The sequence below is a fragment of the Venustampulla echinocandica genome (genome assembly GCF_003357145.1).
Source record: "Venustampulla echinocandica strain BP 5553 chromosome Unknown scaffold_0, whole genome shotgun sequence".
In the NCBI taxonomy this organism is placed as follows: Eukaryota; Fungi; Ascomycota; class Leotiomycetes; order Helotiales; family Pleuroascaceae; genus Venustampulla; species Venustampulla echinocandica.
Genome location: NW_022474205.1, coordinates 1,921,814 through 1,943,500, shown reverse-complemented (window position 1 = coordinate 1,943,500; position 21,687 = coordinate 1,921,814). Strand labels below are relative to the sequence as shown.

The 21,687-nt window shown below is 47.9% G+C and overlaps 9 protein-coding genes across 9 annotated transcripts; 6 read left to right on the top strand and 3 right to left on the bottom strand.

Moving 5' to 3' along the window:
* Positions 1-238: 238 nt before the first annotated feature.
* BP5553_00595 (Uncharacterized protein) lies at positions 239-854 on the top strand (the record flags this gene model as incomplete). The annotated part of the gene is made up of 3 exons (XM_032009218.1): positions 239-278; positions 333-435; positions 500-854. 3 exons carry the CDS (start codon positions 239-241, stop codon positions 852-854), a joined length of 498 nt encoding a protein of 165 aa, XP_031873272.1.
* Positions 855-2,733: 1,879 nt separating this feature from the next.
* On the top strand, positions 2,734-4,810 carry BP5553_00594 (Cytochrome P450; the record flags this gene model as incomplete). The annotated part of the gene is made up of 8 exons (XM_032009217.1): positions 2,734-2,962; positions 3,016-3,043; positions 3,171-3,690; positions 3,739-4,062; positions 4,118-4,143; positions 4,202-4,286; positions 4,345-4,511; positions 4,612-4,810. 8 exons carry the CDS (start codon positions 2,734-2,736, stop codon positions 4,808-4,810), a joined length of 1,578 nt encoding a protein of 525 aa, XP_031873271.1.
* A 522-nt stretch (positions 4,811-5,332) lies between these two features.
* BP5553_00593 (MFS general substrate transporter) lies at positions 5,333-7,416 on the top strand (the record flags this gene model as incomplete). Its single annotated transcript, XM_032009216.1, has 5 exons — positions 5,333-5,599; positions 5,740-5,840; positions 5,934-6,100; positions 6,183-6,351; positions 6,399-7,416. 5 exons carry the CDS (start codon positions 5,333-5,335, stop codon positions 7,414-7,416), a joined length of 1,722 nt encoding a protein of 573 aa, XP_031873270.1.
* A 378-nt stretch (positions 7,417-7,794) lies between these two features.
* On the bottom strand, positions 7,795-11,105 carry BP5553_00592 (WD40 repeat-like protein; the record flags this gene model as incomplete). Its single annotated transcript, XM_032009215.1, has 5 exons — positions 7,795-9,062; positions 9,113-9,205; positions 9,264-9,809; positions 9,865-10,479; positions 10,529-11,105. 5 exons carry the CDS (start codon positions 11,103-11,105, stop codon positions 7,795-7,797), a joined length of 3,099 nt encoding a protein of 1,032 aa, XP_031873269.1.
* A 560-nt stretch (positions 11,106-11,665) lies between these two features.
* On the top strand, positions 11,666-12,621 carry BP5553_00591 (Uncharacterized protein; the record flags this gene model as incomplete). The annotated part of the gene is made up of 2 exons (XM_032009214.1): positions 11,666-12,017; positions 12,077-12,621. The coding sequence occupies 2 exons, from the start codon at positions 11,666-11,668 to the stop codon at positions 12,619-12,621; spliced, it is 897 nt and encodes a 298-aa protein (XP_031873268.1).
* Positions 12,622-12,983: 362 nt separating this feature from the next.
* BP5553_00590 (uncharacterized protein) lies at positions 12,984-13,945 on the top strand (the record flags this gene model as incomplete). The annotated part of the gene is made up of 2 exons (XM_032009213.1): positions 12,984-13,230; positions 13,278-13,945. The coding sequence occupies 2 exons, from the start codon at positions 12,984-12,986 to the stop codon at positions 13,943-13,945; spliced, it is 915 nt and encodes a 304-aa protein (XP_031873267.1).
* A 694-nt stretch (positions 13,946-14,639) lies between these two features.
* Positions 14,640-15,902, bottom strand: BP5553_00589 (uncharacterized protein; the record flags this gene model as incomplete). Its single annotated transcript, XM_032009212.1, has 1 exon — positions 14,640-15,902. The coding sequence occupies one exon, from the start codon at positions 15,900-15,902 to the stop codon at positions 14,640-14,642; it is 1,263 nt and encodes a 420-aa protein (XP_031873266.1).
* A 579-nt stretch (positions 15,903-16,481) lies between these two features.
* Positions 16,482-17,762, top strand: BP5553_00588 (Uncharacterized protein; the record flags this gene model as incomplete). The annotated part of the gene is made up of 2 exons (XM_032009211.1): positions 16,482-16,745; positions 17,007-17,762. 2 exons carry the CDS (start codon positions 16,482-16,484, stop codon positions 17,760-17,762), a joined length of 1,020 nt encoding a protein of 339 aa, XP_031873265.1.
* A 616-nt stretch (positions 17,763-18,378) lies between these two features.
* On the bottom strand, positions 18,379-21,023 carry BP5553_00587 (Uncharacterized protein; the record flags this gene model as incomplete). The annotated part of the gene is made up of 2 exons (XM_032009210.1): positions 18,379-20,034; positions 20,127-21,023. The coding sequence occupies 2 exons, from the start codon at positions 21,021-21,023 to the stop codon at positions 18,379-18,381; spliced, it is 2,553 nt and encodes an 850-aa protein (XP_031873264.1).
* Between the last annotated feature and the right edge of the window lie 664 nt (positions 21,024-21,687).

Here is a 21,687-nt window from a genome sequence, read left to right as displayed (position 1 = left end):
TCGTTACATTTTGAGCCATGATCGGAAGGATTCGCGTCACAAATTACCTACCTCCGTAAGTGTCATTGAACGAGAGGCCGTGACCCCACCACGTCCCAGACCAACGCTTTGACAAAGCAGGGAATTTGCCGAAAAATAGTGCAGTAGTAGCCCAGCAATCGCAACCTTATCTCGACCTCAGAGCCATCACTTAATACAATCCGTGTCCCTCCATTCTAGAGACCACGGTGAAGTAGTCATGGCGCCTTTGGGTCAATCCGACCACGATGTGGTCGAAAGTAAGCCCAATCCAATGTCCCGAATAAACGAACATCGCTAAAATTCAAGGACAGAACAGCTCAAAGAAGTCATCCAGGACCTCTACCATGTCATGGTCCAAGTCCACGCCTACGACGTAGCCGGAAAGCCCTCAGGCAGTGTGCTTGCGAATCAACTGTACGTCTGCAGTTTCAACCTTAGCCCATACTATATCCGAATTAGTGCTAACCAGTTCGCAAAGAAACACGCTCGCAACTGACCTTCAAAAAATCTACGACACGGCCAGACCCAGCGCCTCGCGCCCAGACTCCTCACGACCGCCCGTCAACCTCCCTAGTATCCCGCCCGAGCTCATCAACTACGTCGATAATGGCCGCAACCCGGATATCTACACGCGAGAGTTTGTCGAGTTGGCTAGGAGGGGGAATCAGCTTATGAAGGGGAAGATAGAGGCGTTTGGCGATTTTAGGGATGTGCTTGCTGCGGAAATGGCGAGGGCTATGCCGGAGTTGAGGGAGGATGTTAAGAAAGTCGTTGTGGAGACGGGAGGCAGGAGGGAAGTTGTTGATGAGGCTATAGGGCAGGATGCCATGTAAGGTAAGTAGGTTTGGGCTGAGGCCTGGGGGCATGGGAAGGCGTTTGGTCGGGTTTGATACCGGGGTTCTGGAGCATATAAATGAGTGTCTGGCTCCGCAATATATTGGGTTGCAAGGCGTATTGGAATGGGGGGGTGCTTCGGGATATATGAATACATATCCAGGATGGGACCATCATATATTTAGCTATCAGAATAGCAAATGTTACACAGCATGCCATGCTACCACGACCTATCTAGTGACCAAGGTCGAGGTAAAGTTGATGTTCCATTACGCTCCATTGACGCTGGATCCTACATTGTTATTTCTCTTTGTGGCAAGTGGATGGCTCCGTGTTTAAGATATCTTTGCGTCTGTCTTCAGCTAGCCCTCCCTTTTATGTCCAGGCTAAGACTTGTATGAATGTCTTCAATGTATTGAGCTAGTAAAAAAGGCAACTTCGAGTAATGTCAATAGCGTTATCATTGTTCAATTATGGGTCGGGGTTGGGCTTCTTTGCGATTCGCTTTTGAAACGAACGAGCGGTAACGCACCTTCCTAGAAAGCTATTCGAAGAAAGCGGATGTTGCCCATAATGAGCGGTCCTAGCATGGTCTTTCGTAGGGCAGGCGGTGACGGTAGCGGTCGCTCTTCAAGGCAAGTGCCATTAGAGTTTCAACGGTCACAAACTCGCAGCCATGCACCTTCCCTCCTCGCCAAACCTGATACTGTCAATATAATTCAATTTAAGACTTTATCCCATTAAGTGAACAAGCTGAGCACTCGTGGCTCAGTGGCAGTGTCTCAACACAACCATCGGTTCCACTGCTAGGCAGGTTCGTGTCCTACCCCGCACATCCCTGAAGTGTAGCTGAGCTGAACGTAGGGTAAAACCGAAATTCATCAGTTATTACTAGGGGCCTCGTAGAACACTACGGGAGTGGGAGAGAGCTGTTATCTTGGGCTAAGAACGATGGTAGTAGGCGAGAGCAGCGTCTGTGACCACATGAGGACCGGATTGGGGGTAACTTTTTTTTAGAATTTGTTTTATATATATGTTTATTTTTAATCTTTTTTCGAGCTCCGCTACATGTCTACTTCAAAATTGTGGGCTCTTTTGCTTCTTTTATCGTCCTTTTTCGCTTGAAGGCCATTTGGGTGGTTTGTTTACCCGTGGTGTTGTGTTTGCTCATCGCTCCTTCCACTCGGGCAAGCGAAAAGGGGCAACTCGCGCTAACGTGTACAGTACAGTCGGCTTGCGCGCCTCGAGCGCTATATAAGGCTCATGCAGGTGCTTCCCCTATTGATTTAAGTATTTATGAAGTTGCTTTTGATTCTCGATAACCCAGTCAATAGTTCTGGAAGTAGTGTACGTACTACGTAAAGATCGACAACCTAATCTCACGGATTATCACTCGCCAAGCATCCCCTGAAGGTCAAAGCGACCAGCATCGTCTCCCCAACTCTTTCTTGATCAAAAGCTATCTGTAGGAATTGTTAAACCCGTCGCATCACTATATATAAACTTTCGCATATGGCGTTTTATTTTGTCCTGAACAGGAAAAGAGGCGTGTTTCATCACAGCATGATTATCGTTTCCGAGGTGTGGCAGCGGATAAGCGAATCATTGTCCAACAGCTTCCCGAAAACTAACATCCACCAACATCTTGGGTGGAGGCTAGCCAATGGCCATTTCAAGGTCGTTTTATTCTATTTACAACCCAGGGGCCTTGTAGCGATGCCCACTCGACTGATCAACTGATCAACTGACCCCCAAGGTACATTTTACTTGCTTGTTTCGCTCTTAACTAACAAGGTATCCCCTTCCACTTCGTCTTGTATTTCTGTGTTCTTCGAACCGACCGAAGTATTTCTCATATACCTTTATATACATATCCAGATGCTTTATTTTTTCATCTCCGGCCTTGATGTCTCTCCCGTCCTGCTTCTTGTTTGCTTGCTCGTCGTTTACTGGGCTTCACTTGTTATATTCCGACTCTATTTGAGCCCTCTGTCTAAGTTCCCTGGTTCGAAACTCGCTGCTGCCACACTTTGGTACGAGTTCTACTATGAAGTAATTCAGAGGGGCCAGTTCTCCTTCAAGATTCGAGAATGGCACGAGCAATACGGTATCCTACCTTTCTGCCTGAGTATTTAATACCAATTTGCTCACCTACATTAGGTCCCGTCGTCAGAATCAACCCATTTGAGTAAGCAGTCATTTACTTTTAACCCACGAAACTCTAGATACCACTACGGGGTTTCGCTTCCTAGCTTCCTAATGAAATGTTCCCTATCTCACGAGCCACGGAAAACGAGAATGCTGACTTAATATAGAATTCATGTTGATGATCCAGACGGGGAGTTCTATCATGTGGTATTTGCAGGGACTGCAGTCCGAGATAAACATGAATATTATACGGCACAATTCGGGACAGGTAAAACAGGCTTTGGTACTGTGTCACATTATCTTCATCGCGTTCGTCGGCGTGCACTCAATCCGTTTTTCCAGCCGGCTTCTATCCTCCAGTTTGAGCCTGTCATCAGGGCCAACCTTGCCAAATTATGCGAGAGGATTGATCAGTACAGGAAAGCCGACCTTGGGGCTATGCCTATGCGTATAGTCTATATGTGCTTGACAACTGACGTGATCACATCATTTGCACTGAACTATAGTTGGAATCATCTAGACAGCCCTGATTTCAATCCTTGGTGGTGGCATACAACTCAAAACACTGCCGCAATGTCGAAATGGACCAAGCAGTTTCCTTGGCTTCTGCCAATTTTCAAATCACTTCCTGATGTCATCGTGGGAACTTTGAATCCTGCACTTGTTTTAGTGCTGCACATGCAGCGCGTAGGTCTTTCCAATTCCAAGTAGCAATTTTATTCTAATTCAGGGCAGAAAATCAAAAACATAGTTGAGGATATTTTGGAAGAAAATCGCAAACAGGACCCAACCGAATTAGAAGCTCCACGTACCATATTTCATCAGCTTCTGGATAGCGACATGCCACCCAAAGAGAAGCAGCTCGAGAATCTCTGGCAGGAAGGTCAGAACGTGCTCGGAGCCGGCGCCGATACCGTCGCTCTCGTGCTAACCCTTACCACCTACTATTTGTTGGAAAATCCATCGAAGCTGTTAAAATTGAAAAACGAATTGAAGGCAGCGTCCAAGGACAAGGATTCACCTTTGAGTTTGGTCGAGTTGCAAAGCCTTCCATACCTTGTATGATTTCACACTTCTATTCATTGCTCGATTGTCGGCTAACATCATTTAATAGACTGGTGTTGTACTTGAAGGCTTGAGGTAACACCCTATATATCTTTCGCAGCTGCGATGCATAGATAGCTAATTATATCCTAAGATTATCGTACGGGACAACCACTCGCCTTACCCGTATCGCACCCACAGAGGATTTAAAATTGCAGGATTTAGTAATTCCTGCCGGCGTAAGTCCCATTCCATTCGACGTCAAACCCGGGTTTACTAAAATTCTCACTCCAACAGACCCCGATTTCAATGTCAGCGATTTGTATGCATCATAATGAGCAAATATTTCCAGATTCCCACAGTTTCACTCCCGAGCGCTGGTCGGACCAGCCTGATGGTGGGAAGGCTCTGGAGCGCTATATGGTTTCCTTCTCAAAGGGCTCAAGACAGTGCATTGGCATGGGGTATGTATCTCAATTATGTACTTCCCGCTTGCTTTCCTTGCCAAATGACTTTTTTGGATTTCAAATCTTGAATTTGACCTCTAATAATGTGATTACACAGTTTGGCAAAAGCCGAAATTATCCTTACAATAGCCACAATATTCACCCGATACGATAACATGGAACTGGTAGATATGGACTTCGAGCGGGATGTTGCATTGAAACATGACATGTTTCTGCCGCAGCCAAGTAAGGAAAGCAGAGGTGTACGAGTGTTGTTCAAGGCAAATGGCACTGGTACAGATAGTGGTAGCAACTAAAGCTACTTACTTTATCACGAGGAGGATGTAATTATTTTGTTGGGCGAAAAAAGGTGGCTAGAGCCCCCTTCTCCAGGGAGTGAATTAATAGGCTGGGTGGCATTTTTGTTGAAACTTTGCAAAAGGAGCGGAAATTGATGTATCGCATGAACTATTGATTTATGATTTATTATATTCAGGAGTCTTGCTATTAGGCGGTGCACAGATCAAAATTAAGAGGGAATTATTAAAATTCTGACGCTTAAATATCAGTCTCAAAGCGATTCCTATATTCAGCCCGGAATAGGATCCTATCCATACTTTTTGGGGATTAAAACTGAGGTTCGGCGATGCTTAGTGAACATGAAATAACGGTGGCATAGCACGCAACCAGCACTTACAGGGGAGGAATTCCGCTCAGGCCCGCACTTAGGTGATCATCGTCCCCACCTCCCACTTACAAATAAATACAATTAATAAAGCTTAATGCTTCGCACTTAATTCTTCATGTTAGTCTCACCATCGTGACCTCAAAAAACTACCATGACAGCTCCATTGGAGGAACCGACCGAAAGGACTTCGCTATTACGTGGGAAAATTACACCGATTTCGCAACGCGATGTTGGCGCAATAACACCAGACAGCATCCTCAGTGCCAATGGCTCCATAAAGGGAACCAAGATTAGAGACGACGATGCCGATACGGATGAGGAAATAGGGGCGGTGGAGGAGGCGGAAAACCCACTGTTTGAGGGTAATGCGGAAGTGATGCAGAAAATGCATTTGCTGTTTCCCGCTATTTGTATTGGGGTATGTATCCATAGTTTCATTTACGCTGGGAGTAAACTTGTTGTTTCTTTCTACATTGGTGCTATTTTGTAATGATTTGCAATATGATATTGGTCTTTGGGCGACGACGTGATGGAGCTGATCCGTGTTTGCGAAAATAGGTATTTCTGAGTAGCGCAGACCAGACGCTGGTGGTTAGTAGCTATGCACGTATGGGGAGTGATTTAAATGCGTTGAATAATACTAGTTGGATTGCGACTGCGTGAGTTAAAAATTCCCCTTCTCTTTGAATTTCATCTTTAAACGGACTGGATATTGGGATAGAGAAATGCATGGACAACGCTAATTGGAGTAGATACTTCCTCACTCTCACGAGTTTCCAGCCGCTGTATGGCAAGCTGAGTGATATATTCGGGCGTAGAGCTGCGCTTTTATTTGCTTACTCGATTTTTGGAATTGGATGCTTGTTCTGTGGACTTGCCAGGAATCTGGAGGAGCTTGTTGGTGCGAGAGCCTTTGCTGGTAAGTTGGTTCTCAGCCATTCTCCTTCCTAGAGGGCAAGTTGATACCCTTCTGGTGCGTGTTATTCTTAACGGGAACATAGGTATTGGAGGAGGGGGCATGACTACAGTTGCGAGCATCTTGCTTAGTGATATCGTGCCTTTGAGGAACAGAGGCACTTGGCAGGGATACATAAACCTTGTGTATACGTTAGGTGCATCCATTGGTGCTCCTCTCGGCGGTATTCTCGCGGATTCAGTTGGATGGAGATGGTAGGTTCCGCCTCCTCATGCCTCATATATAATGCTGAACTATGCAGGATATTCCTAGGGCAATTTCCTCTGTGCATCTTAGCTTCAATAGCAGTATATCCCCTGCTCGACCTCCCAAAAACCGATCAGTCTCACTGGCTAGAGAAACTCCGCCGGATCGACTTCCTCGGCGCCTTCACTCTCATACTCGCGGTATTCTGTCTCCTGCTCGGCCTAGATCGCGGCAGCAACGTCTCTTGGACTTCGACTCTCACAATTGCAAGCGGCAGCGCCTCTATCCCTCTCTTTGCACTATTCATTTTCATCGAGATGAAAGTCGCCTCGCATCCCTTCGCCCCAGGCCACATAATTTTCCACCGCTCCCTTGTCGCCAGCTATCTCAGTAACTTCTTCGCTTTTGCGGCACACATGGGATCCGTCTTCTATATTCCACTCTACCTGCAAGCAGTCGACGGCCTCTCAGCAACGGTTGCTGGCGTCCGCTTTATTCCCATCTTGATTTGCTCCGTCTCTGGATCACTGGTCAGCGGCAAATACATGCAGAAGACTGGGAAATATTACGCCCTCACGATCTTCTGCGTCGTCATAAGTCTCATAGGCACTACCATCATCTTTATATGCTCGGGCCCCCTCTTCAACTTCTCTTGGGGACTCATTATTGGGCTCAGCATTTCTGCTTTCGGAAGCGGGGCCGTAATAACTACGTCGCTTCTCAGCGTGCTTGCGAACTCAAATCCGGCGGATCAGGCGATAGCTACAGCTTGTACGTACCTATTCCGCTCGTTGGGCAGCGTGATAGGCGTCAGTCTGTCGGCGACGGTGGTGCAACAGAGCCTAAGAACCAAGTTGCGGGCAGCTTTGAAGAGTGGAAAGGAGGCGGATCAGATTGTAGAGGGGGTAAGAGAAAGTTTGGATTATATTAAACTGTTGGAACCTAGTCTCAGAGATGTTGTGCGAAAGTGCTACCAAGGCGCCGTTAGCAATGCGTTTGGATTATCGATTGGAGTTGTTTGTGGGGGGTTGGCTGTCTCGCTTTTTATCCGGGAGAAAAGGTTGAGCAAGTGACCAAAAATATAGAATTGGGTCCTTTCTATCGAAAAGATACTGGAATGAGGTTAGATTTCTGGATAGAAGTTACCATTTGTAGACATACCTGGCGAGATCCGTTTTGAGAGCTTCATCTAAAGGACATGGCAAGAGCTGAGTATTATAACGTTAAATTGGACGGACAAAACTGATTTATTAATCTAATTCCATAGCCTAGATGTGAATCACTATAGATAAGTGGTGGTACATAGAGGTTGTGCCCTTCCATCTTACGCCACCAATGCAGACTGTATCGTTCCCTAAACTTAAAACTCGACGAGTAATACGAAAGCTGCATCAGCTTTCGTTCAATCAAAACCGGCCCCACCTGTATAATCCATCCTCCAAACAATATTGTTAACGGACAGGTTGCTCGTTGCACTGACAGCGGCACTCGGGAACTGGACACTCAACATGACGTCCAAACCAAGCCACTGAGTGATCCATATGCATAACATGCTTGCAAGTAAGGCAGAAGGTGGGGAAATTTGCCATTCGGCGAATAGCAGGGTCGTGAGAGAGCCCAGGCCGGTCTGATCGAGGAACGCCAACATATTCCATGCAAACAGCGCAGCGTGAGAGGTGGGAACCACATCGAGGACAGCAGAGACCGGCATTTATACCTGAGGCCATGAGAGGATTGCGAGTGTCGCGGATCGTGGTCGAGGGTCCTGGAGCGGAGTGTGGTGCTTCGCCGGAATTGGAGAGGTCATTAGTTGATTGGGCGTCGCAGTTCAAACAGCGAATGGTGACTTGTCTTGGTGGCGGTTTGATGGCTGCTGTGCCATCTCGAAGGCGACTCTTAATTGTGGACTGTTGTTCGAACTTGACTCGCAAGATGTATTGCTTATGGCGTTGTAAGAAGTCCTGATAATTCTTGCGCCATGCGTCGCAGCGGATGTCTTGGATATACCGAGGATAGCATATTGACATGATGAGTATTGCGGTCTGGTAATCCATAAACTTTTCGACATATTTAGCAAGGATATCGACCATATCATCAGTTATACCTGCCAAGACAATCCCTTCTATATCGCCAGTGTGAATTGCCTCTTCCATCTGCTTCGTCAGCCAGTCAGTGAGTTTAGCATCGTCGAAATTCCGAAGTGCTACTCCAACTCGATCACGGAGTGGGAGGGACGCCTCATCCGCGATTGCTGCCCAGTCTCCAGTTGTGATATAGCCATATATGGCTCGCAAGTATGGGTCATCCGCCATCTGAGGGTGGTTTTCCAGAGCTTTGCTCCACTCGCTCTTGTCAAGATCTAAGGCAGTATTGCTCTTGATTTTAATGTCAAGTGCCATTGCGACGAATAGAAGGTTTGTACCGCCGCTTTTCAGAATATCAACAGCCCGCCTTGGAATGCCTTCAAAGAGCGCCCAAGCAGCTGCAGTTGTAAATTTACGCTGTTTCACCAGCTCCTGTAAATCTTCCTCAAGCTCCATAGGAGACTTGAGAAGGCCACAGACTGCAAGGCATAGAACTCGGTGATGTGGTTTCTCTGTTGCCAAACAATCAAAGTCTGGGCGCCCAGCGTGCTTGTTGATATTTGCAATCAGTCGTTCCCACTGACTTGTGTCGGGAACGATTGAGCTATCTATGAGGCGAGACTTCGTTTTGTCCCCTGCCCATATTTAGTAAGGCGTACATTTAACAGACCATAGTCAAACTTACCAAGTATATTCATCCATATAGTATAGACGCCCATGTAACTTAGGTCAAGCGGCGCCGATACCATTCCATCATCATTGGCAGAATCCTCTGCATCTAATAATGGAAGGTTAGTATGTTTGAATAGAACTTGTAACTGATAATCGAAACTTACATGCAATCCATTCCCATACACCTTGCAGCCACTTGTCATTCGCCACGACCGCCATGTTCTTCTTACAATCAAACAGGTAGCCATCCACAGCACGGCGGAGCATAACATTGTGAAACAGCTCGCTGTTGGGCTTTGTCCTCGGAATACAGCTCAACACTGAATAGTGTGACATGTCATGTAGCTCCCTACTCGTATGAAATTTGTTAACTATCGTTGAGGATTCCGTGGCTTCCTTCTTATTTGCCACGGCTTGAAGGCCAAGCTTCGGAATTTGTTCTTCTGAAGACTTGTTCAACCCGAGGTTGTTCAAGGATAGCGCAATATCTGATTCTATTGACGCGAGTAGGTTGACCACGGGGTCCTCCTTTGAATGCACTATTTTTTTGATCGCAGCGTTTAGCTTTGCCTTTGTTTCTGGCTGAGCAAACCTATCTGGCCCAAAAACAGGAACGTTGGCTTTTGCTGCAGCGGCAAACAAGGGCCCAAGTACTTCTTCTCGTTCACTTGGATCGGCGAAATCCATTAGAGTTATGTAAGGGTCACCCACTAGTGAAATATAAGTAAACGCGGCATACAATGCCAGAGAGTCAGTGGAACTTACCGCGTTGAGGTATTTTCCACGGAACTAACTGTGAAAGCTGGTCATGGGTGGATGCTGGAGTCTGTAAGATTTCAAAACTTCCGTTTGCTCTCAATGCAACAACTCTAGGGTCTAGATCAGGAGATCCAAGATTGAGCCAGTCGAAGGAGATAATACGATCCTCGGGTCTCTTTTTGTGATTCGGGTCGAAACAAGGATATTCCAGGTCAAATGACTTTCTGACTTCTAATAATTCTGGCCCAACACTGACATCGTTCGAGGAGCCTGGTTCCACATATTCCTTGTTTGTCTTAAACACTTGAAGTTGGCCGGCAGATGAGAGAACGCCTAATGTACCACGATGTTCTCGGCAGAATCGTAGTGTTCTGATATTGACATTTTGCTCCGTCTCAATTGCGCGATCCAGTTTTAGGGCCGCTCCCCAAGGTATCTCCTCCTGATCAATGGATTCAAGATACATTGGAGATGCAACCGAACGGCCGGACACGCGGCGATCCCAGACAACCACTCCCGGGTGGTCTAATGACGAGGATGCAAAATAGTTGGGGTCCGCAAAGTCAATTGAGAGGTTGTTATTGCATCGGGTTTGGAATGATATAACACCAGAGTTCGGATCTAACGCTATCAGCTATTGCGCTCGGAATATATGAGCGGGAAGACAAACCTCGCAAATCATGCACACGGACGCTCTGGTTTTTAACTCCTACTACGAGGGTTTGGGGCTGATCTTCGAAGAATCTGATGCTCGTGACAGATACGCTTCCCTCTAGCTTCTTCTTTGGATCAACATTCATAGAGAGCTGGCCCCAACCAGGCTTCGCCGAATCCCAGTCCGCTAGTCGCTGGTTGATATCCCAAATCTGTAGGCAAGAATCATTACGGATCCTGTCTAGCCCAACCGCCAATAACCCAGTAGTGTTGAAAGCCACCGATTGACAAGATCGTTGAAGCTTTAAGGGGAGCGTGAGCGATGCATTTGAGTCGTCATCAACTCGTAGGAGGGAGACTTCGCCGTGAGATGTTCCTACAACCACTAGTCCTGGAATTGCTGGAGACCAATCATAGGTGTTAAGAGGTGGTATGTCATGGTGCTTGGAAATCCTCTGGTAGTCAAACTTCCCAGGCTGGGCATGTCCTTTGGCTTCAAATAACTGAACAGCCCTAGCATTTAGGTTGATCACCATAAACTGGTCCCGGGAAGGATTGGGTGACCATCTCACAATCCCCTCGTTTCTCTCCATGATGCCAGAAGGGGTGCAATGGCCACAGAGATCCTAGGGTCAGGGGGCTAACTTTCCTTCCACTGATCCCAAAATAAAACTGAATCTTTCCTCGCAGGTACTGCTCCGACTGGTTTGATTATACTGAACTGGCTGGCAGGCCGGATTAACGTTCTAGGGCGTCGGTCAATTATGATTATGGGCCAAAAGGCCGTCCCCGATCTCTTTTACGCAGAGATCAGGTGTTATGTGTAGCTGGCCGACCATAGTATACAATATGAAAAAGAGTTGGCGGCCATTTGTGACGAAATTGTACGCAAAGACAAGAAAACGAGGTGGCCAGAGGCTCCTTTACTCCCCGCTGCGACTTGCACCCTTGAGATCGAGCTTCAGTGCAGTCCAGGACCGATGGGCCGAGCGCGGGTGGTGGTCGATGCGGCCGCTAGCTTATCCGCGAAAGTTCCAACGTTATCGCGAAAAAAGTATAATCGTCCGTAAACACTCCAGACTTAACACTCTCCGCAACAAAACTCTCAAAGCGTGACACGATCTGTTTGGAAAGTGCCAGAAATCAACACACCATGGCTGGGAAACGGACGCACGAGGAGTTTGAGCCTCAAGAAGCTGTCCATGAATCACGCCAATTCCAGGTCTACGGCAGTACGCCAAAACGCAAACCATCCAAGAAGCCCCGCAGGACCGAACCCCCCGCACACATGAACAGGAAGCAAGTGCACGCGTCGAGCGTTAACGCTATCAAAAAACGGTTGCGCGATGCGTCGAGGAGGCTTGAGCGTGCAGAAGACCTGCCCGCAAATGTGAGAGTAGAAGATGAGCGTGCCGTTGCGGCTTGTCATCGAGAGTTGGCGGCTGCAGAAACTGAGAAGATGAAGCAAAAAATGGTCAAGAGGTATCAAATGGTCCGATTTTTCGGTATGTTGCATACATTGATATTTATTTCCCCGGTGATATTCTAACTTGGCTATTTACAGAGCGACAGAAGGCCGGCAGGGCCGTGAAGCGGTTGCGCAAACAGTTATTAGAAGCTCAGTCCGAAGACGAAGTGAAGGATTTGAAGACACAGATGCACGAAGCCGAAGTCGATCTAAACTACACCCAATACTGCCCACTCAGTGAACCATATTGCGGTCTTTACCCCCACAAGAAGGCTACAGCCGATGAGGAAGAGGCTCCCAAGGTAGCCGAGAATCCGCCAAAACCTCCTCTATGGGCAGAAGTGGAGAAACGTATGGAAGAGGGGACTCTAGATGAATTGAGAAACCGGGTTACCAAACAGTTCATGTCAAGACCACTAGAGATGCGCCCCTCAAGGCCTAAACCAGATCCTACTTCTACGCCAGACATGTCGGGACTCAATCGTAGGGAAAGGAGAGGTCAACTTCGTGCTCAGGAAGGAGGCACCAAGAAAAATAAATCCATTGGATTTGAGAAGAATGCCATATTTGGGGCCTCTGAAAGTCACCAGAGGGATGACACAGAGGGTGAGGAGAGTGAGGGTGGTTTCTTTGAGGACTAGCACTAGCTGGCTCATACGCTGGACCTCGAAGATTCCGAAATGTTGATTATCATGATACCCTTTGCAAGTTATACTTGTTGCCTAGCGAGTATATTCCTTCAAAATTCACTCTAAACCCCACGACCCTTTGCAATATGTTCTTGAGCTCCTACACGTGACTAAACCTTTATCGCTGTGGCTTACCTAAACCTGCGTCTCTTGATTCACCTCCAATCCACAAAATCTCACCTTGACGAAGCCTTGTTCCTTTCGTTTGTAGCAAAACCTTCTACTCTGTACTTTATATTGTATTGACTTACTTGCATTGCGTTACATTGCTAAGTAAGCACAAAATCGTACTCGATTCCGGGCCCGCAATCAAGATGGAGCATAGCGCCGAAGAGCCAGTCTCCTCAAGCAAAAATCATGGGGGACCTCAATTTCAGACCATGGACGACTTCATAAAGGAAGGAGATGAGAGAGAAGCAGTACTTCTAGCGAGCAAACCACCTCCTAAAACGCAACCTCTTGGAAAGAAGCAAAAACGTGTAGTTGACATCGAGGCCCTTACTGCTGAAGCACGTGCGCTGGAGGCGATTGGTGATACAAATTGGATTGGCAAATTAAATGGTAAGAATGGCATTCTAAATTTGAATCCGTTGATTAACACTCTCTAGAGTACCGCAGTTCTCATCCACCACTCGAGGGGTTGACATACACCGAAAATACAATAACAGAGAGCACCCCGCGGTTCACGTGCACAGTCACCATCCGCGAAACCCCCCTAACTTTTGGTGGTAGTTCAGTCTCATTTGGCAATAAGAAGACTGCCAAGCATTATGCCTCTAAGAGAGCCATTGATTGGCTTATCGGAAATGGATTTATGCCCGCGGATGGCTCTGTGAAATTCCCCAAAGTCCCCCAAGCTGAACCTGCCAAATCCAAAGCTACTGGAACTGCATCAGAGGATAAACCCAAAACATTTGCCAGTCAGGTTCCTGACCTTTGTACCCGGTTAGGTTTTGACATGCCAAGGTACGAGCTAACGAAAGCACAAGAGAGCGTCTCTCTTTGGGATGGATATGCCTACTTCTCGGGGGACCCGCGCATTACTGGTAAAGTAGGACAGGTTAACAACGTCTTTGGGCAAAAGAAAGCGAAAGAGATGATTGCAGAGGAGCTCTTGAGTTTCTTGAAGGACATTGAGAGGCAGAGGCTAGAGTTTGATGAGATAGAGAGAAAAAGGAAAAGATCCTCGGCTGGCTCTGTGCATGAAGATTTGGCAACACAGGCTGCTAAGATCGTGAAATCTGAGAAGCCCCACGCTGCTGATTTCTTTAATTAGACATGCCACGTTAATAAAACGGAGGTATACGTAATATGGCTCATGACGAATACGAATGATTAGTGTGAGATCATATTAACTTGTTGTTGAGTAGAATATTACAAGAATCCCACCCTGACTCCAAAAGTGTTAAAATAGTAACCACGAAAGTTCTCGTATCCATAATCAGGATACGTTATCCTGAGGTCTTTCAGTCACTTTTGCCGAACCAAAAAATTATACAAATACTGTAACTAGAAGATAACAATTGGTTAGTTATAAATCATATGTTGTCACTTACCGTTCCTAAAAAGGCATATTAGTCTTTATTTATGTATTACTGAATAGTTTCGATGTATCCAAATTGCAAAGCTCATCCCCCCTAAGCTTTCTCATTGTGCTGTCGTTGCTTGCTTAAGTCCAATTGATATGCCTGTAGCTCAACGGCTTCAATTTCTTTAATAAGAAGGGGCTCTTGAAAGCACGTTGTAGTAGAAACACAATACCTTGAAAATCCGAAACAAAAGAAATATAAATGGGGGTGACTAAGAGCTTGGGACCGGGTTGATCATCCACGCGGTGATGGAAGGGGAAAGCTGAAAGGTCTTTCCAGTTAGAGAACAAAGGGATTGTACATATCTACCTTGACAAGAGGTAAAGGGGGAGCTGCCCTCCGTCTATCCGCCCTCTCTCGAGCTGCTTCCCTTTTAGACATTTATCGAAAATCGTCCTTGTGAGGGAAGGGAGCATCTCTAAGGACAAAATCTTCAATACGCTTTGCTAGCGCTATTCTTTCAGGTCCAAAATGGCAGCGGGGATCCGGGTCAAGTATATAGTTGCGGGGTTTCCAGTCATGTTTGGTGTCATATATTAGGGGCAGATGGAAAAATCCACCACTACCGTACAGGCGAGCAGCCAGCTGGAACTTTTCTATGTTAGGTCCTAAAGCTGACTTGACCTTTGTAAAACATTCTATCCAGGAAGTATTCGACTCGAGCATGGATATTTTACTGAGTGATAGGCGTTTCAGCTGAGGATAACGGGACCTAACGAATTCAAGTACGGAATTAAGGTCCATATGCCACAAGTGTATTAAAAGCGTATGCAACTTGTGCATCTTGGTTGGTAAGAGCTCAGTGCATGGTACTGGCCCCATACCGATCTTGAAGTCTAGAGAGAGCTCTTCTAGGTTAGGAGCTGACTCTATTAGCCGGCAGAATAATCGCCTGGCACGGGCTTTGGTCAAGAAAGTCGGAACACTATCGTCCTCATTTATCGCTAGGTGGAGTGAGCTCAGACTCCCCATAGCCGTCTGGATGTCACAAAAAAACGGGGGATACATGCTCGCACCCGTATTGACACGCCGGAAGAAAGCCGGTGGCAGCCATTGATGCTTGAGGTGTCGAATAGGCAGATTGGCAGCTTCTGCAGCCCATAGGATATCCCGGAGTTGTTTGCCTGGATCGACTATACAGCGGTCGAAATACCACTCATATAGGTTAGTTAAATACCTATTGTTAAATGGCGAGGCATGAAAAATCCTGATTGTGTGGACGCTGGGTACTACCTTGAGGGAGTCTACCAGAAGATCCGTATCTTCCCAAAGCTTGATATCAGTATCTCGCTGTGTAATATGCCTCTCAAGCTCCTGGAACGCCGGTTCTTTGTCGTCTGTTGTATAAAGTTCCATAGCAAGCCCCCGGAGAGCTCGGAGGTCGTATCCTGTGTCCATCAGTGAGATCTTCTTAATCTTACAAGCTGCAATGACACGTAGCGTTGGATGCGCTCTGATTCTCATAAGTCGGTTCACGTCATGTCGGTAGCGCCAAATTCGGAACGTTGGTAAAATGAGTTCTTCCAGACCGGCGGCTGCCCATGACCTGGAAGCTCGGCGTAGTGACAAGATGGTTGTAAGATCATCGCTGACATAGCCGCATATGAGACTCCTGATTTCATCAGGCAATCTGTTGCTTGCCATTGTTGATGTTGGTATTAGCCCGTGTCACAATATTGTGAGATTACTTATTGCTGAGACAATTGATAGTCAGTAATCTGTTGGACTGGTAAGGCGATTCTAAGAAGTTGGAAGTAGAGGGTAGAAAGTCTTATATATGTATATATACTTTCTGAATAAAGGATTGAGAACAGGAGAAGAACAAAGTTTTACTTGGTGGATGCCCCGTAGCTATTGTTATCGAGGTGTCCGGCGTGAACGTGCATTGAACACAATTATATATCAACAGAAGGAGTTAGAGCAATGGCCAACACCTCACCCATCAAATTTGTGCGAATAGCCGGTGATGTTCCTAGAGGTGGCTGTTGTAAGTTGTCGGCATGACTCTTTCCAAACGGATGACACAAGAGAGACTCTTAAGCGAGGTCGTCTTCCATCACTCAACCTTCTCTCTCCTCTTCACCTCCACACCATGCGATGCTAAATAAAATTACATCCATCGCCAGACTCTCAAGAACACCTTTGGCACCATCACATATTCTAAGACGGCAAAAGACACGTTATCAACGGTTTTTATTTCCGCCTCAGGGACGTCCCCAAGCCATGGCTAGCTCTCGAGCCGAAGAAGATCTCGGAAACGTGCCGGAAGAACTGGCCGTCGAAGAAAAATTTCATGCCCGTGGCAATCAAGGAGGCCGAGGGAGAGGAGGAGGTCGTGGCAGGGGCGGCAAAGGAGGAGGCCGTGGAGGGCGAGGGTTGGATAGAGAGGTTGTGATTTCGAAGGCGCTGTCGAAGCTCCTAAGGCACGCGGCAAATGATGCTGGGATTAAGCTCGATGCCGAGGGCTATGCCCCATTAGATCAAGTGGTAAGATATCTCGATTGTTGTTATTATATAACTCAATTTCTTTTGTTCTGCTCATTTTTGTTTTTCTTTATCCCCATTATCATGTTATTTCCCTGATCTCGTGACATCCACATGACTATTTCTAGTGAAATGGGGGTATTATATGACATTTCTCTACACTTATACTATCTAGTATACTATGTTCCATCCAAGCTATCTTCATCCCCCCAATCCAGTCACACCAGAGATGAAAACTACACATCAGCTAACCAAAACCCACAGATGAAATACCGCCCCATCCAATCCCTCAATATAACCTTCTCTGACATCCAACACGCCGTCCAAGACAACGCCAAACAGCGCTTCTCCATGAAACCCAACCCAGCCATCTCGCCACCTCCACCTTCCTCCTCCACCGACCCAGGCGACTGGGTAATCCGCGCCAACCAAGGCCACAGCATCGCCGTCTCAGCCGCGGCCCTCTTAAAACCCATAACGCTCTCCTCGGACAACATCCCCGACACCGTGGTCCACGGCACCTACTACTCATTCTACGACTCCATCCTCGCATCAGGTGGCTTAAAATGCATGTCCAGAACCCACATCCACTTATCCACCGGGCTCCCGGAAGGCACGAAAACCGGCGGCAGCGGCGTGATCAGCGGGATGCGTAACGACGCCGAGCTGCTCATCTACATCGACATCCGCAAAAACCTCGCTGACGGCGGGACGAACTGGTGGGTTAGCGACAACGGCGTAATCCTAACCGAGGGCGATGAGACGGGTGTACTGAGTACGAAGTACTGGAAGAAAGTAGTGGGCCGGAAGGAAGCCGAGTGTGGTGTTTTATGGGAGGATGGCATTAAGGTTGCGGATTTGCCGGCTGCGTTAAAGAATCGGAAACCTCCGTTTGGGAAGCATAGGGCGCAGGTGAAGGGGAAGGGGAAGAAGGGCGCTGCGGAGGCTGTGGGCGCTATGGAGAATGGTGATGCCTTGGATGCATCCGTTAATGCGCTTGAGATCACGGATAAGATTTGAGCTATTTATATACAAAATTGAAGCATAAAACGCTAATAGAACCACCCAGTCACAGGGGAAGTAGTATACATTTCATCACTTTCATCCTGACATATGTAGTAGTATTGACATGGAACAGCTAGCTAGGTAGCCGACCAAGCAAGATTTCATATTTGTGTTTATCGACCCCAAGGAATAGAAAGCTAGTAAAAGTAATAGTAATACAAAAATGTCCTAGGTCATAGGCCGCTTCAAAAACAAAAACAATATTGAAGGGGTATAGAACAGGGATGTTCATCCAGTTTGCTTGCTTGCGTCTTTCTCTGAATGAATTTTTTGCATTTTCATAGTTCCATTTAATTCATGCCGGTCGTAGGTACCATGATCTCTCTTTGGTTTTGGGTATCTCGAAAATGCCCATTTTGCGCTTAGCAGCGAAAAAAGGGCAGTGCAAAAACAAAAGGATGCAAAGATATATAAATGTGTACAATGGGTTGATCGAAAAAAAAGTCCCTTCCCCCGGAAAAAATTCCATGCGCTCAAACTCCTATCATTTTTTGTGTTGGTACAAGTATGCGTTTCCATCGCTCCATTTATTCATTAACACCCCCGCGTATGTGAGGGACTCCGCAAGATTTTAGAGTTGTCTTGTCCGTCGTGTTAAACTGCTAGTTCTTCCTAATCCAAAGCCTTGGCCAATAGATGATTTCCGCTTCTCACGGTCATCCATCAATCTCGTTACCGGGGCTGTGGTATCTCTCTCTGGAGTGGATCGTTCTATATATCTCCTGCCAGCAAGGTTTGGTAAGGGTGCGGTTGCTGGGGCTGCTCCGGTATTCGGGAGGCTTGATGATGCAGCGTGTCTCCTGACGGGCAATGAAGATTGTACGGTCAGCGTCCTCTCTGGAATCGATTCCTGTGGGACGTATTCTCTCTGCGGATTCCTCAGTCGGCCTATCTCAGTTGTGGCTCTCGAGGGTGTACGGTATTTGATCTCTTCGTCCTCGTCTCGCTCCTCAGTGGCTGCGCGGTGACTGCGAAGTAACAGTGAAGTTCGACGGCCAGCCATGGAACTTTGAGTGGGCGTGCCTGACTCTGATGGAGCAAATCGAGGACTAGGCAAACTACGTGGGGCGAGAAGGCTGCTTCTTCGTGCTTCCAGTCGACTAAGTGCTCTTGGGCTAGATTTGATTCTTGCTAGATCTGTGCTAATTGCTTGCCGCTGACTCGGGACCTGTTCAATGCTGCTGCGGACCTCGTCACTCCGATCCATGGGGCTCGCAGGGTTTTGGATTGGTGCTGATTGTATATGTTCGCTCTTCCCGTCAGACATGGCCAAGCATAACTCCGTCAGGCTCCGGCACAGGCTGTCTGCTTTTCGACGCACCTGCCGATCCGATACAGTTGAAGCTACACCGCCAACTGTTGATTGGGAACTCGAGATTGGTCCAGGTTGGCCTGCAGAGCCCATCATCGATGCAATTACAAGTGCATCTGAAGCAGTCGCCTCCAAAGCCTTAAATATCTCAGGGCTGAGTACTGGTTTGGATTTTGCTAATGCCTCACGTAAAAGGGGATGAGCTTCGTTCGAGTGATTGACTACGCTGCCAACATCGGTTGGTGATATGCTGTTACCGCGACCCCGCTTTGGAGACGTAGATATGGTAGTTACAGTGGTGGTCGCCGTTGGCGGCCTTTCATTAGATGCGCGTGACATAGCGGCACCAGATGTCGCCGGGAGCTTTCCTGTCAATTCAAGTCGGTGTATGCGTGACTTGAGGTCCTCCAGCTCGTCCCAGACGGTCGAAGGGGCTGTTGTTGACACGGTCGACTCGGTGCTCTCCGGGGCATGTGTACCAGGAGCTGGGGATTCGAGCATGTCCGTTGTACGGGATACGAGGGGCGAAGAGTTGTAATTTCGAGGAGAATATGATGATAAATTAGATTGGCGGTATGGGGATGGCCGCGATGGTAGCGCCGATGCGGGATCAGGTAACGACGGCCTCCGGCCAGAGTATGGTGGGGAGATCTCTCGACCTACCAACGCTCGAGGAGTAGCGGGCGTCGAACGAGAATTAGATTCATAGAAGCGGCTCCTGGAGAACTGGTCCCCAGCGGCTGATGCTCGAGATTTCTCCGCCGGACGATAAGTCAATGCTTGACTAACGCTTCCTTGCTCATCCATGAGGCGTGATGCATTGGAACCCTCTTGATCGGGTCCGCGGTGACGAGATATGAAGGAAGGAAATGATGTATTTGAGGGGGGAAGTGAGGAACGTTGTCCTATTCGGGACTATGAACAAACGTTAGCTGCGATCGTTCCCCGTCACATGTGGATCCAGAGATGAAACTGCGATGAAATTGTCGCGGAAATTATTGTCTTACCCTCGTGCTATCTGAGCGGCTTAGGGCCCCTAAGGGACCATTGTTGGGCTTGGTTAAACCCTCGTCCCGGGCAGCGCGGAGGAACATATCGCTCTCGTCGCTGTTCAACTCATCGTGCTCAGAGTCGTTGGTGGTGCGCCGAGGTCGCTCGTAACCCTCGAACGCCCGTAGTGTATGGTCGGGATCTATGGATGTGCGGCGCGAGGCCATCTCGACGCTCTTGCGCGAGGAAGGTTTGAAGCCACGAATGGGCTTGATTAATGGTCGTGATCCGCTGCTGTCGATGGATCTCGCTGAAGTTGGTTGTGCTGGGCCTAAGGGCGACTCGGGGTTGTGGGAGGGCGAAGCGATGGTGATGGACTGTTGCGCAGCAACCCAAGAGTCGGTGGTTGATGTTGACGGATCGATCTTGTAAGATCCCTGAGTGATCATTGCTGGCGGAGGTCCTTGCCAAAACTCTTCTAATAGTCCATTCCTACTATGGGACGCAGGGATCCTGGATCGTGGTGGATTGGACGTAGGTTGCGACGGGAGCGGCGAAGGAAGAGTGACTGCGATAGGAGGGTCGGAGGGTCTGCGTCTAGGCGGTTGAAGGGCTCTCGATGTTGATTTTGATGCTGACGGCGGTGATTGTGGAGGGGAGATCGCTAATGACGCAAATGAGGGCAGAGGGGAGCTGGACGGACGCGATAATTGCTGGCGCTGCTGGTGCTGGACGTGTGTCGCGATGTTATTGGCACTGGTGACCGCCGCGTCTGATCTGCTGGTCTTCTCTAGGGAGGATAAGGACAACAGCGACTGTTCAACTGCACTGGAGTCCCGCTGGAGGTCCGCAGGCCTGTACGAGGGCAGCCGAGACGCGCACAACGCACGCAGTCCATCCGACGGCAGCTCCATTCACAATACTCAACATCCAAAACGAGCAGAAGCAGAAGCAGAAACACAAACAGAAACAGAAACAGATGCAGATGCTGAAGCAAAGAAGCAGAGTCAGGTCCAACTGCGGGGAATGCGAGCTATTCAACAAATATCAACTCCACCACAATCACTTCCGATCATAGCACACAGAAGATAGGAGCCACAGACGCCCATTGTTTACAATGCCTCGGCTTTGCTAAGACATTTGTTTTCACAATGCCTCAGCTTTGCCACGACAGTGGCTCCATTATCTCATGTGGCGCTTGTGGTACTACAGAGTAGAGCCAAAGTCCTAGCAAAAGCTGAGGCATTGCAAAGAATCGGCCTACAGGAACCATAGAGCACCCGCATCTGCAGCCATGCCATGCAGCATCGTCACATCGTCACTTCGTAATTCCGCGAGACCGGAGACAGTACCAGAGACCAGAGCGCTCCAAGTTCAACCGAAAGGAAAGCTAATAAACGAGTCCTACAGACTAGGTACAGTACAGTGCGGAGAAGATGTGCATCTCGACCGGAATTTTGCAATTACAGGATGTTACGGAGGTACTCCAAACACAAGATCGTGATGATTCCCATCATGAGCCCTCCACTCTCGCCCTCCCTCCTACATGCCCGCTCTGGAGTCGGGAGTTTGTCCGAC